The sequence below is a fragment of the Bos indicus x Bos taurus genome, chromosome 15, assembly GCF_003369695.1.
Source record: "Bos indicus x Bos taurus breed Angus x Brahman F1 hybrid chromosome 15, Bos_hybrid_MaternalHap_v2.0, whole genome shotgun sequence".
NCBI classification, from domain to species: domain Eukaryota; kingdom Metazoa; phylum Chordata; class Mammalia; order Artiodactyla; family Bovidae; genus Bos; species Bos indicus x Bos taurus.
The window spans coordinates 18990683-19008307 of record NC_040090.1 but is presented as its reverse complement, the minus strand read 5'-3'; the positions used below and the strand labels follow the sequence as shown (position 1 = coordinate 19008307).

General features: G+C 41.7%; 1 protein-coding gene across 1 annotated transcript in view; it reads left to right on the top strand.

The window, feature by feature from the left end:
• The window catches only part of CAT (catalase), a 36138-nt gene extending 18513 nt beyond the window's left edge, over positions 1-17625 (top strand). The window contains exons 8-14 of the mRNA XM_027562688.1: positions 3295-3486; positions 3947-4099; positions 7600-7738; positions 10294-10424; positions 14395-14502; positions 16241-16324; positions 16916-17625. Coding sequence (XP_027418489.1) covers positions 3295-3486; positions 3947-4099; positions 7600-7738; positions 10294-10424; positions 14395-14502; positions 16241-16324; positions 16916-16981 — 873 coding nt within the window. The 3' untranslated portion in view covers positions 16982-17625. The remainder of the gene's footprint in view (positions 1-3294; positions 3487-3946; positions 4100-7599; positions 7739-10293; positions 10425-14394; positions 14503-16240; positions 16325-16915) is intronic.

The following is a 17625-nucleotide window of genomic DNA, read 5'->3' as shown; positions in this document are numbered from 1 at the left end:
TTGTGATTCTTTTCTAAACATTTCAGTGATTTTCTAGCTTAAAATTTGGAGGCAAATTTTCCTTGATGGTATATCAAGTATCAATATCTTCAAATGTTAATATGCTGTTATATCAAAAGTCCCACTAATTCACAATTTAATATCATATATACTACATACTTGAATTTTCAGTCATTCATAGCATGTTAACAAAGTTACTAGGAAGACTGGACTTCCACAACCAAAGATGTTACGGGGTGCATAAGGTTCTGACAAGGAGAGCCAACATCAAGCAGTGGTTTGCTTTATTTAGGGAACAGTTGTACCAAAAACAACATAGGAGAAGTGACTTAAAGTGTTCAAGACATTAAGTGTGCCACTAATTCCAAAGTGCTATGTAATATGCTTTGTTTTATAGGGTAGAAAAGCTATCCTCATTTATGGAGTTGTTAAGCTGACACCCAAGACAATCAAAGCCTCCCATATTCAGTACCCCACTACTTTATGGTTGTACCAAAAAATAACCAACCAGCAAATGATCTTATTTAAAAAAAAAAAAAAAAAAAGCATTTACACTTAAAAAATTGGATAAGGTGGGATACTTTCCTTCTTTTTTTTTTTTTTTAATATTTATTTACTTCTTTGGCTGTGCTGGGTCTTTGTGGTGGCAGATGGACTTAGTTGCCCCATGGCATGTGGGATCTTAGTTCCCTGATCAAGGGTTGAACCCACGTCCCCTGCATTGCGAGGTGAATTTTTAATTACTGGGCCACCAGGGAAGTCCCAAGATTCCCTCCTTCTTAAAACTGTTTCTAAAGCTACTAAGAAACTTGGATTTACCAAATAGTTGATTAAAAAAACATCCCTCTGGATTGTACAAGAAGGGAGACAGGGACCACTGATAGCACTGGGTGTGTGATACTGATCAGACTTGGCTTCTCTCTCTCCTGCTTCATCAGAGGCCGGGCTCCCTCGTTTCTTAGTGTCTCTGTTTTCTGCAGGTGATCATCTTTAGTCCCTTGGTTAGCGACTTTGTCCTGTTTTCCTTTTGCTCCTCCCCGTTAGCCTTTTGTTGGCACGTTTTTGTCTGAAGATTTATCCTTTTCTGCTGCCTTTTGGGGCTTTATTTCCACTTTTGTGGAGCAGGTTTAGCTGACAGCCTTGCAGCTCTCTTTTTGGGCTCCTCATTCTCCCCACCTCCCCCAGCTTCTGAGCTGACCTTCCTCATGGCAGCAGTGGGAGCTGGGGAGGTATGCTGGGTCACCTGGCCGCTGCTGCTCCTCCAGCCTAAAATTTCTTTTTTTTTTTCATTTCCTTTCATACAATCAGATCAGTTACTTTTGGGGAACATTTTGAGAATCTTTTAATTGAGGTGTTCTCATGGGTTCTTTTAGTATGACTTTGGCATTGGTTAGAATAAGTAACATTGCCAGAGAACTCTAGAGGGTTATTTAAAAAACCTCTGGTTGCTTAAGAACTTGTTTCCAAATACTGCTGCTAAAATAAGCAGAGACAGAAGTGGACTCATGACGTATACAGGCTCCCACTTAATGGTATCCCAAGGACCTATTTTCTTCTGTCCTATTTGAAGCATTATCTGAACAACTTAGGTGGGTGTATCAAACAGGAAAACTGTTACCCCTGTTTATATCTATGACTTGGATCTATAACCTTTGGCAAGGAACAGTTACAGGAAACAGTTGACCCACTGGCTTGTAATTGCCAAAAGAAGAAGTGTAGTGTCACTTAGAGCAAGACTAAGTGATTGTATCTGGGACAACTAGTGTGGTCGTGGCTTTGTAGTTAGAACAATCTGAACTCCCATCTTCCCTCTTCTAGATAATTGTCTCTTGGCACATTATTAAAGGTTCTCTGAACTCCAGTTTAGTCATGGTGAAATAGTGCCAGCTGTTAGTGGCCCTGGAAAGATTGGGATGCTTACGGGTCTGTTCAGCCAAGGGCTCTGAGGTAGCGTGGGATCTAATAGACTCATCAGTCTGGATTATTCTAACCTAAGGTCATACCTTTCTAAACCCAGGGGCTTCAGTTAAAATCAGAAAGGTATTGCAATAATATTGTACAATTTAGTGTATTTGCTGGGTGATCTGCAGATGGTGACTTCCATATTCTAATTCTGAAGATCTAACAGGCTGAAAAAAATCTTGCCACTGGCTAGAGAGAGCTGGGATTTCTGTGCTAGACATCGGCCAGCCTTCTAGAGGTGACTTTTGTGAAGGAAATATTTATGTGGTGCCTGACTTATTTGGGCTCTTTCAAAATAAGATAGTGGTGGGAACTCTATTGAAGAGCAGGATGGGATGATAATAGGAGCTTTGGTGAAAGTGACTTAACGTCTTTGGGTTTTAATGGCTTGTTTGAAAGTCAGAATATTAATACTATTGGGTTGACCAAAAAGTTCAGTTGGGTTCATCTTATGGAAAAACTTGAATGAACTTTATGGCCAACCCAGTACTTTTGGTTGCTCATAGTTGGTGAACTGCTTGAGTAGCTATACCGAATTTCTTTTCAGCTCTATAAACCGTGAGTCTATGATTTCTTTAAAAAAAAGTTAAAAAAGGAAGAGAGTTGGGGTGGAGGAATACTAGCTGAGCACAATCTCAGTAGTTGATTTGAGATATTATAAGACAGGGAATTTAAAAAATTATTTCATGCTAAAAAAGGAGGAAAGTCCTTTAATTTTATTAACTATTTGCTTACTTTAAAAATATATTTTGATTTTTTTTTCTGATTGGAAATAGCATGAGTATAAACATTCAAATAGTAGCCACTCTGGAAAACACTTTTGAAATTCCTCAAGAAATTAACCATAGAATTACCATATGACTCAGCAAGTCCATTTTACAATATGTGCTCAGAAAAATCCACTGACTTGAACACTTGAAAACGGTTAAAATGATAAATTATATGTTATGTATACTTTATAGCAAAAATTGTTTTGGCTTTTCTGAAGACACTAATGTAGCATTTTCTAGATGAGCGAAAAATTGAAAGTGAACTCTATGTCAACAGTTTAAAAAATTCAAATAATGTGGAATCCATAAAGAGAAAGAAAGACTAATTTTAAATATAAAATGTGTAGACAGATTCCCTGGAGATTGAAAAGAATCAGGATAAGCAAACAGAATTTCTTACTGATAAATTCATACTTGTGTCAGATTTGAAGAGGGGAGTTACTGTTACAGGAAAATCCAGTCTTTGGATAGTGTCACTCACAATCCCTCAATGAATTACTGATTGAAGTTTGATAACTTTGCCAGTAAGTTTCAGGTTGAGCTTCTTTGTTTTCTCCTGTAGACTGATCAGGGCATCAAAAACCTTTCTGTTGAAGATGCAGCAAGACTTGCCCACGAAGATCCTGACTATGGCCTCCGCGATCTTTTCAATGCCATTGCCACAGGCAACTACCCCTCCTGGACTTTATACATCCAGGTCATGACATTTAGTGAGGCAGAAATTTTTCCATTTAATCCATTTGATCTTACCAAGGTGAGTCAGTTAACAACTAAGTTGTTTTCTTTTTAAAGTGTCTTCACACCTAATTAAAAAAAAATTGTAGTCAAGCATTTATAAGTCGTGTACAAAACAGTTGGAGCCACCTAAGAGTTTCCTAGCCTGTGAATGAGGGCTCACCAGCATCTCCCTTCCAGTTCCTGTTTGATAACTTTACTGAGTTCGTCTGGGTGGCCTGATATATTGTTGTTAGCAGGGAACAAATTTTGATGAGATGATGTACTTTTGCCCAGGGAAAATGTCAATATTTACTCCTGTTTGCTGTTGCAAAAGATTCAACCCATGCCCTCACCTTAAGTTCTTACCATTTTATTAGATTCAAAAATGTTATTTTCACTTACTATCATTGGCTTCAGTGTATTTGAAAGCTGATATTTTTATGAGTAATTTCCTTCTGTTGGTTGTCTGGTAATTGTGAATATGACATTATTTTTAGGTTTGGCCTCACGGCGACTATCCTCTTATTCCAGTTGGTAAATTGGTCTTAAACCGGAACCCAGTTAATTACTTTGCTGAGGTTGAACAGTTGGCTTTTGACCCAAGCAACATGCCGCCCGGCATCGAGCCCAGCCCTGACAAAATGCTCCAGGTAAACCCAGTTGATCGAGAGGTTCTGAGGCAGGAGTGTGTGTACATGCCTGTGTGCCCTTGCACGTGTGCGTGCGCACACACACACACACACACACACAGAGTGTAATTTGGCTTGATCTTTATATGAAGAATTAACTAGGACATCACTTAAACCTTGGTTTGGGTCTTTAGTCCTGTGGGACTGAATGAAACATCCTTAAATGAGCGTTACAGGATAAAGCAAATTTCATAGTGAGTCCCTCAATATGGTAACTTTGATATTTAGGCTCTTAATTTAAAAGAAGTTATAGGAGAAATACCTTAGGTATTTGTGGGATATTCTTTTTCAGTCTCTAATCAAGGATGGGGAATACCATTAATTGATTATAACATTTGATCAGCATAACTGTATTCATTTTCTCTTTCATGTAAAGAGAAAATGATGGCACGTGTAAAAAGAGACCCAGAGGTGATTTTTACAAGCTCAGTTTATGTTTCCATTGATTAAAGGCAGTGGGTTTTACTGTTTGTTTTGGTAATGTTGCTGCTGCTGCTGCTAAGTCACTTCAGTCGTGTCCGACTCTTAGCGACCCCATGAACTGCAGCCTACCAGGCTCCTCTGTCCATGGGATTTTCCAGGCGAGAGTACTGGAATGGGTTGCCATTGCCTTCTCTGGTAATGTTCCTAGGCATTCAGTATTTTTTCACCTCTTTCTAGTATGTTTTTTCAAGAGTACAAAGAGTGAAAAATTCTTATCTGGATCAAAAATTAATGGGGAAATAACTGGCTTAATAATTATTGAGTAAATCAATCTTTTGTGTTCTTAGACTATGATCATGGTACAAAGGTTAAAGTTTTTACCCTAGATCAGACCACAGTGACTGACAGCTATTTCTTATGTAAGCGTCCAATTCCAGTTCAGGTATCGCCGTCCATGGAGGTGAACTAAGTTTCCTTTGTTTTTTTAAAATAACGATATTTTTGCTCTGACATTGGGAACATTTGAACCTTTTATAGAAAATAAATGTCTATTAATTTTTAATTTAATTTGACTTCTGTGGGTTGAATACCTGTCTACTGATAGACTGCCGTGGCTGCTATAGCAGGAGGCCATACAGCAGGGAAGAACCATTGTACTTGGTTAGCCTTTTGATGAGCATTGAGGAATTGTCCAGGGTTTTTTGAGTAGGTAAGTAGTAGAATCTGCATGGGGTCTTAGGAAGAGTCTTTTGGCAGGAATATTTAGGGTGACGTTGTTGGAAGAATGGCTTGGAAAAGGAGAGCCAGTGAGGAGGGCTTGGAAATTACTCTGATGGGAACTAACGCATGACCAGGTGGTAGTAGTTGTACGCTAATGGACAGTGTTTTCAACAATAATGTGGAAAGGCAACACGTTATTAAATTTTAAAACTTGGGGATACAAAGTGTAAACTGGACCATGGTGAAAAGCACTCAGTAGTGTAACGTGAGTCCCAGAGACTGTCCCCTGAGTGCCTGGTGATGCAGGGGTAGCCCTTCTTCCCTCCCGAGATTCACAGTTTATCAGGAGTGGAGAAGTCGACTGCTGGAGTGGGAGAGCTGTGCCCCGGCCCAGCAGGGAGGTCGGGCACAGGGCCCTGGGTAAGGAGCTTGGGCACAGGGCCCTGGGTAAGGCCTTCATTCAGGTGGGGTCAGGGTGCGACCTTGCTGTCTGCACTTCTGGGCCTTAACTTGGAAGGTCTCTACCTGCAGGTGGGGTGGGGACGCCTTATAAATACAAGGTGACCCCAAACCAGAACAATATGATGAGGCTCCATCCAGGGGCTGCTGGTGGCCAGCTGTACCTTCCGTCCTATTGGTATGGTTAGAGCACAGCTTAGTCCATTTTGGGCAGAAGGAGGCGACCAGCTCCAAACTGTAGGTGCTTTTGTTCATGGTTGCATGGCCGGTCATCTGAATATTACTCTATTTTTAATATTTTTAAAGATTTTCTTGATGTGGACCATTTTTAAAGTCTTTATTGAATTTGTTACAGTGTTGCTTCTGCATTATGTTTTGTTTTTTTTGGTCGAGAGGCATATCAGATCTTATTAGCTCCCTGCCCAGGGTTCAAACCTGCATCCTCTGCATTGGAAGATGAAGTCTTACCCACTAGACTGCTGGGGAAGTCCCTGAATATTACTTTAGACTCATGATTATGGGAGGTAGAGTCACTCAGCCAAGAGCAGATTATGGACAGAAGAGCAAGACTGGACTAAGCATGTTGGCCTGAGTGATTTGAACAAAATAATCACATCAGTTGCCCTATTCAACTTGATTTGTGTTTTGGCTGGCCCGTAGAATTAGTGATATAAGAATATTCTTTCAGGCTTCCCTGGTGGCTCAGATGATAAAGAATCTGCCTGTAATGCGGGAGGACCTAGGTTCGAGGCCTGGGTTGGGAAGATCCCGTGGAGAAGGGAATGGGTACCCACTCGTTTTCTTGCCTAGAGAATTCCATGGACAGAGGAGCCTGGCAGGCTCCAGTCCATGGGGTTGCAAAGAGTCACACATGACTAAAGTGACTTAGCACGCACGCACGCATGAATATTCTTTCAGATTCAAGGCCAATAATAAAGTCAATTAAAGAAAACTGCTTGTGAGTAGAGCTTTGAATAATGAGAATATTTAAATAATTGGATACTAAGATTTATATGGAGTTAATCATCAAGGTTTTTGTTTCAACACTAATTGAAAGAAATTGCACAATCTCCTGCCTTGGTAAATATGTGATTTAGTTTAATCTTGATTCAGGGCCTTGTGTCATCGTAGGGCCATCGTCCTATACCATGGCTTTCTTTGTGTAGTACTTTGTTAATATCTAGAAAGTCTCAGAGCTCAAAGTGTATCTGACATAAACCAGGCTGCAACACAAAAGGTGTTTTTTTTTTTTTTAATAATTTCCCATATAGTTGGTTTTGTAGAAATCTGCTTCTTTTTGTTAAGAGCAAATGGTTGACCCCTCCCCTGGAGTGAGAGAGTGGGGAGGAATGGAATTAGTTCATGACTCCAGTTAGTCGGGTTCTAGCAAGTTTGTTTTGCAATGTAATGTGTCCTTGGAAACAGAAATCATTTTTATTTCTTATTTTTTTTTTTTATATTTTGGCTGCACCACTTACTATGTGGGATCCTAGTTCCCCAATGAGGGGTCACACGTGTCCCCCTTGCATTGGAGTCTTAACCCCTGGGTTGCCAGGGAAGTCCCAGGAATAAGAAGGAATTCAAGCCTGGGCACTAACTTGTTATTTGAGAAAAAAAGGAGTTAAGATCTAGAAGAGATGTGAAGATTTGTGGCTCTTTGGCTGCATGATGTGGAAGATTAAGGCCCATTCAGTTAGGGAGCGCTCATTTGGTGAGAGAGAAGAAACTTTGGTCTTTACTGGGCGGACAGTCAGGGCTCTGTGGTGCTCTGTGTTCAACGCTTGCCAGTGAAGTTCACGGGCTGTTTCTCTCTTGTCTCTTACTGCACATTGTCAATGTCTGTTCCCTTATAACTGCAGGGCCGCCTTTTCGCCTATCCTGACACTCACCGCCACCGCCTGGGACCCAACTATCTCCAGATACCTGTGAACTGTCCCTACCGTGCTCGAGTGGCCAACTACCAGCGTGACGGCCCCATGTGCATGATGGACAATCAGGGTAAGCCTCAGAAGGTGGCTCGCTCTGAGGGTGCCGGGGGGCACTGCTGGGCAGGGGTTGGGGCGCCCCATCAGCCCACGGGTTTTCAGGCTGCCCCAGGGACCTCCTGCTCTGTGGAAGCCCCATATGGCTGCTTGTGCCCACCACGTATTTCTTGCCCAGCAATGAAGGTTTCAGCTGCCTGAGGACTCTTCTTACCTTTATCTATTTTATATGTTTTATTGAGAGTTCCCACCTCAGATTTTACTTTCTGTCCATCTCACAGTGAAAGGCAGGGAGAAAGATCTTTCACCCTGGCTGCTGCAGGATATCATCCAACTTAGGGAGCAGGTTTTTTTTTTTTTAAATTAATTTTATTACTGACATTGATTTTGCTGTATTTCTTGCCAGTCTCTCCTGTGAATATTTGTTACACATTTAAGATTAGCTTATATATATATAATTTTGTGCCTTGCATCTTGTTACGATTATTATCATTAAGCCTCTTCCAAGTATTCAACAAGTTAATATGCTCACTAACTGCGTGTATTGGGTGGTTGCAGTATTTCTGCTCTCTGAGGCTTGACGTGTTGGTGTATAATTGCCCAAAGTAATCGGTACTCCTCTATCTGTCTTCTGTGTTTTTATACTAAAGTTACTGTTTTTCATTAATAGTCCTTGATTCTTTTGTTGTTGAGACTGGCTGTATTAAGTGAAAGTTGTGCAGTTGTGTCCTACTCTTTGCATCCCCGTGGACTGTGCAGTCCGTGGAATTCTCCAGGCCAGAATACTGGAATGGGTAGCTTTTCTCTTCTCCAGGGGAATCTTCCCAACCCAGGGATCGAACCCAGGTCTCCCGCATTGCAGGTGGATTCTTTACCAGCTAAATCACAAGGGAAGCCCGAGAATACTGGAATGGGTTGCCTATCCCTTTTCCAGTGGATCTTCCCGACCCAGGACTCGAACTGGAGTCTCTTGCATTGCAGGCAGATTCTTTACTAACTGAGCTGTCAGGGAAGCCCGGCTGTATTAAAGTGGTTCATTATATATTTTGGGATGTCATTAATAAGTAATTGCTTTGTGTTTACCATTCTTGTTTACTATTATGGTGGCGTATGTGTGAAAAAACTACTTTGACACCCCTCTTGCCTAATTTTAAAAGTAGAAAGTTTGACCTGTTCCCTTGCAGTTCGGTGAAAAAGCTTAATCTTTCCCAGTAGTCAGTGACTTGAGGACAACTCCAACTTTGAGTAAAGGTCAGAGCTTATTTGGAAATAAAATTTTAAAGTTACTCCAACTGGTACATTTCAAAGAACTAATTCTTAGTACAGAAAATCACTGTGATGGCTTGTTATGGAGAACCTTGCTTTTCACATGGACGTGGCTGACCTGGAATGAATTTCTTGGGCTGGTAACTGGACTCCATAGGAGTATGGGGCCCCTGTCTTCCTACAAGCTTTTGGTTCCTTTGTCAGTGTGAGGTACAGTGTGATGTATCCACCCAGGATTGTCTATTCCAGCAGGGACCTGGGTAAAATTCTAAATCCAGACTGGTTTGTTCCAACCACTTGCTGTGATTTTTCAAGCCATCCTTTCTGTTTAGGCAGCATGTACTCAGATAACACAAGCTTCTGTATACATCAGCTGAGGCAGAGCATAGTTGGGAAAATGAACATGCCAAAAGGAAAAAAAAAAAGCCTCAAAATTTATTCCAGAAGTCTTAATACATGTTTTGATTGCATTTGTCATTATTTTTCCTAAGTCCAGAGAAATCAGTGGTGACATATTAGAAATATCAAAGTTAAAAAAATATTAAAAAAATGTATCTGTAGAGAGAAGCAAAAGTGAAGCTGTTGGGTTGGTTGGCCAAAACGTTCGTTTGGGTTTTTTTGGCCAGCCCAATAGAATTAAATAAAGTCGTAGTCAATAAAGGAAAGAAACCCCAAGCGTCTTAAACACCTTTAAGAAATAGTGAAGTAGAGTCCCGTGATGGGAATCTAGTATGTGCTGGAATGGAAAAGTCAAAAATGCCGGATTCAGGATCCAGCACTGACCGCTACACCACCCTGCAGCAGTCAGTGAGTGTCTCAGGGCTCAGTCCATGTGTCTGGTGACTGAAAGAGCAGAGCTAGAACTTTGAGCTCCCAGGAATCCCATGATTGCATGTTTGAACTGCACCCAGGCCCAACTGAAACCCTCCAATTTGAAATGTGTCTTTGGGTGTCATCTTCTATGGGGGCCAAACCAAACTTATATAAATATATTTGTCCTGGTAAACATGAGAAGATTGTAGAGATGGGACCATCTGAGTGTTCAAAGGGAACTTGAGATCTCTCCTGTAAGACGCAGAAGGAGACAGACATGTGAGCAGATGACGGTATTCTTTAAGAATCTGGGTGCTGTTTATAGCTAAATATGGGGAGTTAAAAATAATATGTGCATGGCATCTGCACACATGCGCGTGTGTGCACACATATATAATTGTCCCTTGAATTTATTTTTTATTTCGTTGACTATTTGTAGACTTACTTCATTTTTCATCTCCCCAAGTGAATGTATGTGGTTTTCCTTTAAAGGTGGGGCTCCAAATTACTACCCCAATAGCTTTAGTGCTCCCGAGCATCAGCCTTCTGCCCTGGAACACAGGACCCACTTCTCTGGGGATGTACAGCGCTTCAACAGTGCCAACGATGACAATGTCACTCAGGTAATGGCTCCTTTGTCTTCTGTGAGAGTTGCTTGGTCATTCTTCTCAATGTCTGCATATATTCCCCTTTTAAAGTGTCTGCTGCTGCTGCTGCTAAGTCGCTTCAGTCATGTCCGACTCTGTGCGACCCCATAGACGGCAGCCCACCAGGCTCCTCTGTCCATGGGATTCTCCAGGCAAGAACACTGGAGTGGGTTGCCATTTCCTCCTCCAATGCATGAAAGTGAAAACTCAAAGTGAAGTCACTCAGTCGTGTCTGACTCTTAGCGACCCCATGGACTGCAGCCTACCAGGCTCCTCCATCCATGGGATTTTCCATGGAGTGGGGTGCCATTGCCTTCTCCATTTAAAGTGTCTAATATGTCTCAAATTGAATTCAGGGACAACATCTTTATTCATAACTCAGTTCCCATATTAGATGGAGTTGAAAATAGAGTCTCAGATTATCTCTTTATTTTTCATATGCAAATATCCAGCATTTAGTAAGTACTAAATTATCAGGCATACCCAACACTTAAGCCCTTATATCTGAAAAATCAAGAGGGAGGAAAAAACAAAACAAAATTGGCAATAGAAGCAAACCTACTGGAGATCCAGATAGTGAAATTGTCAGATACAGGTTTTAAAATAACTGCAAATAATATTTTTAGGAAAATAGAAAAGAGATGACAGCATGGAGCATTATTAAGAACTTTAATCTATAAAAAAAGAATTGAGAGAACATGCCTAGCAGTCCAGTAGTTAAGACTGCGTTTCTACTGCAGGGGGGTGTCCCTGGTTGGGGAACTAAGATCCCTCAAGCTGTGCAGTGTGGCCAATAAAATTTAAAAAATTGAATGGACATACTGAGCTGGAAAATGAACAACTTAAGCATTTAGTAAATGAGTTTAAAAAGGTGATTAAACATAAGAGAGGATTACTGAACTGGTAGAGCAGTAGATGTTATCAAGACTCAGTCATGAAGACAGAGAGAAAAAGAACTCCCCTTCATGATGAGAAACCATTCAGAGCCTGAGAACGCAAGCCACGGTTTGCTTTCCTCTAAATAACAAACAACACACATACAGTACGTATAAAGAACTCCCACACAGCAGTAAGAAAAAGTCAGACAAATGAATATGAAAAAAACGGGCAAAAGACTCGAATAGGCACTTTGTAAAAGAAGTATCCAAATGACTGGAAAACATACGAAAGGTCATGTATTTCACTAGCCATCAGGAATATACAAAATAAAACTGAAAAGAGGCACTTCTACAAATGCACAGGAATGATGAGACTTAAAAAGACTGTGTAGCAAGTGTTTGTAAAATGAGAAACAGCTCTCACATAAGTGTAAATTGGTTCAGGTGTTTTGGAGACCTGGTTGTCAGTATCCACCAAAGCTAAACATGTACGTGCCTTTTGACTAGTAAGTGCACTCTTAAGCATAGATTCCACATAGAAACGTGTACATGTGAGCAGCAGAAGACAGGTACAACAGTTTCTTCATATCATCCAAGTGTTCATCAACGAAAGCTTGGATAAATAAACCGTAGTATATTCCCACTGCTGCTGCTGCTAAGTCGCTTCAGTCGTGTCTGACACTGTGCGACCCCATAGATGGCAGCCCACCAGGCTCCCCCGTCCCTGGGATTCTCCAGGCAAGAACACTGGAGTGGGTTGACATTTCCTTCTCCAAGGCGTGAAAGTGAACAGTGAAAGTGAAGTCGCTCAGTTGTGTCCAACTCTTAGCGACCCCATGGACTGCAGCCTACCAGGCTCTCATGGGGATTTTCCAGGCAAGAGTATTGGAGTGGGTTCCCATCGCCTTCTCCAATATTCCCACAGTGTACAGCATTGAAAACTGATGAAGTATCCCAACAAGCAGTAACACAGATGAATCTTACAAATATGAAATTGAACAATAGAAGAATATAGACCACATGATTCCATTTGTGTACATTTCCAAGAGAAGTAAAGAAAGACATTTATAATAATAGAAGTAAAAACAATTGGGGGGTCAGTTGGAGAAAGGGGACTGGGAGGAGGGGTATGGTAGGGGCATTTCTGAGATGTGAGTGATGTTTCTCTCTTGATCTGGGTGGTTGTGACACGAGTGTCCCCTGAAAAATCACCGTGAACTTCACACTTAACATTTGGTACCCTTACTGCAGACATATTACACTTAAAAAGAAAAAAAGAGTTCTTCTCTCACTTTGTATAGACTATTAAAAATGTCACTTTTTCGTGAATAGGAATTTGGTCCTGCTCTTAAAGGTCTGTGGTTAACGTGTTGGAGTGGGTAGATTAGCTCAGCATCCTCATCTGGTGATAAAATGGAACCGATGTCCCATTTGTGGAGTCCGTGCCCTCCTGTAGTGAGCAGCCGAGCTGTGTGTGATTGGTGGTTGTTAGCCAGGCATGTGCTGTGCTGCGCTTAGTCGCTCAGTCATGTCCGACTCTGCAACCCCACAGGCTACAGACCACCAGGCTCCTTTGTCCATGGGATTCTCCGGGCAGGAATACTGGAGTGGGTTGCCATTTGCTACTCCAGGGGATCTTCTCGGCCCAGGGATCGAACCCGGGTCTCCCGTGTTGCAGGCAGATTCTTTACTGTCTGAGCCACTAGAGTTTATGATATGGCCATTCAGACTGGAGTGGGGTGATACCTCATTGTAGTTTTGATTTGTATTTCTCTAATAATTAGCAATGTTCAGCATTTTTTTCATGTCTTTTGGCCATCTGTATATCTTCTTTAAAGAAATGTCTATTTAGATCTTCCCACATGCAGTACTTTGATTGGATTATGTTAATACCTCAAAGTATAAAGATTTTTAAACTTTAATATCAGATTTAAAGTTTGCTCAAATTTTAAAAGTAGTATTATATTCTGATATTTGATAACTTATAAAAACTGTAAAGTTTTGATATTTTATAAATTTGCTACCTTGGGTAATTTGATGTTTTACGACTGAGCAACTTCACTTTCACTTTTCACTTTCATACATTGGAGAAGGAAATGGCAACCCACTCCAGTGTTCTTGCCTGGAGAATCCCAGGGACGGGGGGTGCCTGGTGGGCTGCCGTCTATGGGGTCACACAGAGTCGGAGTCGGACATGACTGAAGCGACTTAGCAGCAGCAGCATCAGAACAGTACATAGAATAGGGTCTGGTGCATTATAGGTATGTGAGTAATAAATATTTGCTCAACGAATGAATGAATGAAATGTTGCATAGAGTCAGAGCGATACCTGAGAAATGGCTGATTTCAGAAATAAGCAGAGGCTGTTAGGACTCATATGTGTATTACTTTGCTCTTACTTTTTAATTTTAACCTTTTGATATTCATTTTAGAAGTAAACTCAGTGCTGTAAGCAAAATACCACTATTAACATCTGTCTTCTCTAAGAAATCTTGGCTTCCGAGTAGCTAAGAGCCTAATTAATGAGCTAGGGTGTGTGCTCTCTGGTTCTGGGTGAACTGAGCAAAGGTTGTCTTGTGCTAAGCTTGCATTTGATGATGGCACATTCTGCACTTGTCAGTAGTAAGGTGTGGTGGCATTTTTAATTGTAGGCTACACTGCCTTTTATTTATAAGAGATTTGTAAGCAGTGACCACAAAAGACATTGTTAAAAAGAAGTTATGAGCTATTATCTTCCTTTTTTTTTTTTGCTTATGCCCCCAATGGTATGTGGGGTCTCAGTTCCCCGACCAGGGATTGAACCCATGCTTCCCACATTGGAAGCGTGGCGTCTTAACCACTGGATGGCCAGCGAAGTCCCCGTTATCTTCCTGTTTGACTTAAAACAAAAAGTGAGGAACTCAACACGTGACAGTTTCATCTATAAATTATTCTTAAATTGCAAAGCCTTTTTTCATTCTTACAGCAATGAGAAATCTTGCGTCTTCATTTCAAAAGTGGGGTTTGGGTCAGTTTTGTTCGTGATAAAATAGTTATCTGATTCCCTGCCTTGTGTTTTCAATGAGCAGGTGCGGACTTTCTATTTGAAAGTGCTGAATGAGGAGCAGAGGAAACGCCTGTGTGAGAACATTGCGGGCCATCTGAAAGACGCACAGCTTTTTATCCAGAAGAAAGCGGTGAGTGATACTTTGTAAGCCGAACAGTGACACCTGCTGGCAGGATGGGAGAGTGCAGCTGTGGGAGAAAGACCTTCAAAAGAAGTGTCATTTCTATTTTACTTGAGTTAAGCAAACTTAAAAAAAAAATGAGTATGAATCCCCAATCAACCTCTGATTCTTTTCTTTCTATGGCTTACCTCCAGTAGATACACTATATCCATCAGTCCTTTACTCTTTGTCCAGTGTGTAATAATTTAGTTTAAGGCAAATCGTCTCCTAATGCTATTCAATCTGACTGTAGCCAAGTCCATGTTAAGAGAGTAATATCCAGTATGAAAATGTGGGTCCTGCCACAATTTTGCTTAGACTTTAGATGATAAGAAATACAGATTACGTCTTTGTGGTTTGAAGTCTGCCTGACTACTCGACATTATGATACCCAATCTGCCTTCAGAAGCAAATAGAAACATGCTGTTTTCTGGGGTAAAAACTGAGCTGCTTCCAAAGCTCAGGCTGACCTTTTGAGCAAAGGTGTCCCAGGGCATTTCTGATGGTCGCTCGTTGTGCTGTTTGCTCACTGTTGGTTTCCTGGCTGCCCCAGGGTCAGCCTCTCATAAATTTAGGAACCGCTGCCCCTCTCTTATCTCTTGGCTGCTGCTTCTCTGTTCATAAGGGCAGCTGTCTGGAGTATGTTCTAAGGTCTGGAGATAAGTACCTTGCAGGCTGCGCGCTTTCTCTGCAGGCAGAGCTCAATAAACTGTGTTTGATGAGTGTGTATATGAAAGATAACCCTTTGATTCCCTGGACACTAGTACTTCTTGCTGTTTACTCAGGCAGAGAGCCTGACTGTTGCTCTGTGAGAGAGGTGGGGTGGGTTTTTTCTCATCTTTCTTAGAAAAATGAGTGAGACTGTTTGTAAGCAGAGAATTGGGCCCAAACTCTTGGCCTTCTCCTCTTACGTACGCTAAAGCTGCCTGGCCTCCGTGGGTTCTTGATGTCCTACCTCTTGCTGTCTGCTGGGGATCGGCCCCTGGTCAGGAATTCCTTCTAGAAGTGTGCAGAGTTGCCCAACACAGGCCAGTGTTTGTACACCTCACTTTATTTTTTAATTGGTGTGTAATTGCTCTACAACGTTGCATTACTTTCTGCTGTACAACAAAGTGAATCAAGTATGTGTATACATATATCCCCTCCTTCTTGGGCCCTTCAACCCAACCCCCGCCCCCATCCTACCCGTCTAGGTCACCACCGAGCTAAGCTCCCCCTGCTGGACAGCAGCTTCCCACCAGCTATCTATTTTACCCATGGGGTATACGCTAACTGTAAATTCAGGCAGTGTTGGGGCCCGTTTCTTAATACAAATCACTGTAGCTTGCATTCCTCCGAGGTCAGCTCTTTACCAGCTGTAAGTGGAGCTCACCTCCTAATGCATTTTTCTCACAATACTCTGCAAGGTTGATTTAATCGACTCATTTGTTTTTATGGGAGTGGATATTGAACTCTATGAGGGAGATTTGATTGTCGCACCTATTCCATGAGGAGTGGGTATTGAAGCTCAGGCGAATGACTTATCCAGGGTTGCTCAGCCAGTATACACCCAGGACCTGAGTCCTGCTCCCTGTTGTTAAATGCTGTGTCTCTGCCTCCTGTGGACGTGTCCCTCCTCCCCTCTGGAGGAAATCCCGTGGAGCAGACACTAGGGACTGGCACGGTAGGGGCCTAGGGTGATGCTCTCATGGTCTTCATTTGGTTTCAGGTTAAGAACTTCAGCGATGTCCATCCTGAATATGGCTCCCGCATCCAGGCTCTTTTGGACAAATACAATGAGGAGAAACCTAAGGTGAGCCCAGAGCAGCCCAGCTGTGGCAGAGGGTGTATGTCATGGATAGGCACAGTGGGTTTTCTCTTCAGTGATTCTCCTCAGGGACAGCTATTCAGTTTCTTAAGCAGCTGTTCACAATCTCAGTTGAGATTTAAAGATCTCACCTGGAAAGCGCAACCTCTTCATTTAAGCCCTGGGCCATATAAGACTCTGGGATGTGTGGGTGTGTGTGTGTGTGTGGGTGTGTGATGCCCTGGGCCATGTAAGACTCTGGGGTGTGTGTGTGTGTGAGAGAGAGAGAGAGAGAGAGAGAGAGAGAGTGAGACGTCCAACTCTTTGCAACCCCACCAGGCTCCTCTGTCCATGGGATTCTCCAGGCAAGGGTACTGGAGTGGGTTGTCATTTCCTCCTCCACAGGGGCTATAGTCCATAGGGTCGCAAAGAGCTGGACACAACTGAAGCGACTTAGCACATATGGTTATAAGACAATCTAAGGTGGACAAATTCTGCATTGTTATTTTCATTTGAGCATAGATGAAAGCAGAAATACGTACTGAGTCTCTGCCCAAGTGAGTTAATTAACCTGCTGCTCTTGCCCTTTTGAAACAGAACGCAGTTCACACCTATGTGCAGCATGGGTCTCACTTGTCTGCAAGGGAGAAAGCTAATCTCTGAGGGTCGGGGGCCTGGCCCTGCACCACGTTGCCGTCCGCTTGTGAAGCAGAGCATGGTGTTCACACCTGTACCCACGGATCGCTGGATGGAAGATTCTCCTGCACTAGACATGCAAATGCAAGTTTGTGTCTGTAAAATGATAATCCAGATTTCTATAGCAAATGATGTAATAATGGCTTTTAATCCTACTTTCCTGTGGGTGAATGAAGGTTAAGGCTTAACAATCATTTAAAAGAAACATGTATTTGCTTTTGACAGCTGATTATTCACTTAAAATGACTAGAATGAAAGTTTCTAGCAGAAATATGATTTTATTTGACCAGAAAAAGTCTTAGTGACATTTATGTTTACATATCATCTCATGACCTATTTTTTAAAAATATCACTGTAATTATATAAGAAGAAAAGATAAAGATAATTTACTGAGAAATTTAAATTTTTCTCAGTTCCCATGAGGAAGAACACATTGCTGTCTTTTGAAAATAACTTCAGCACCATCATGGCTTGATGTTTATTCCTGCTTTGAATTAATCAGGTTTTTTAAAACTTGCAATTACATTTATCCTAATACAGCACTGATTTTGCAGTAGACTGATTTGTAATTGCTTTCCTTTTTCCAATAAAATAATCTGTAAATAAAAATA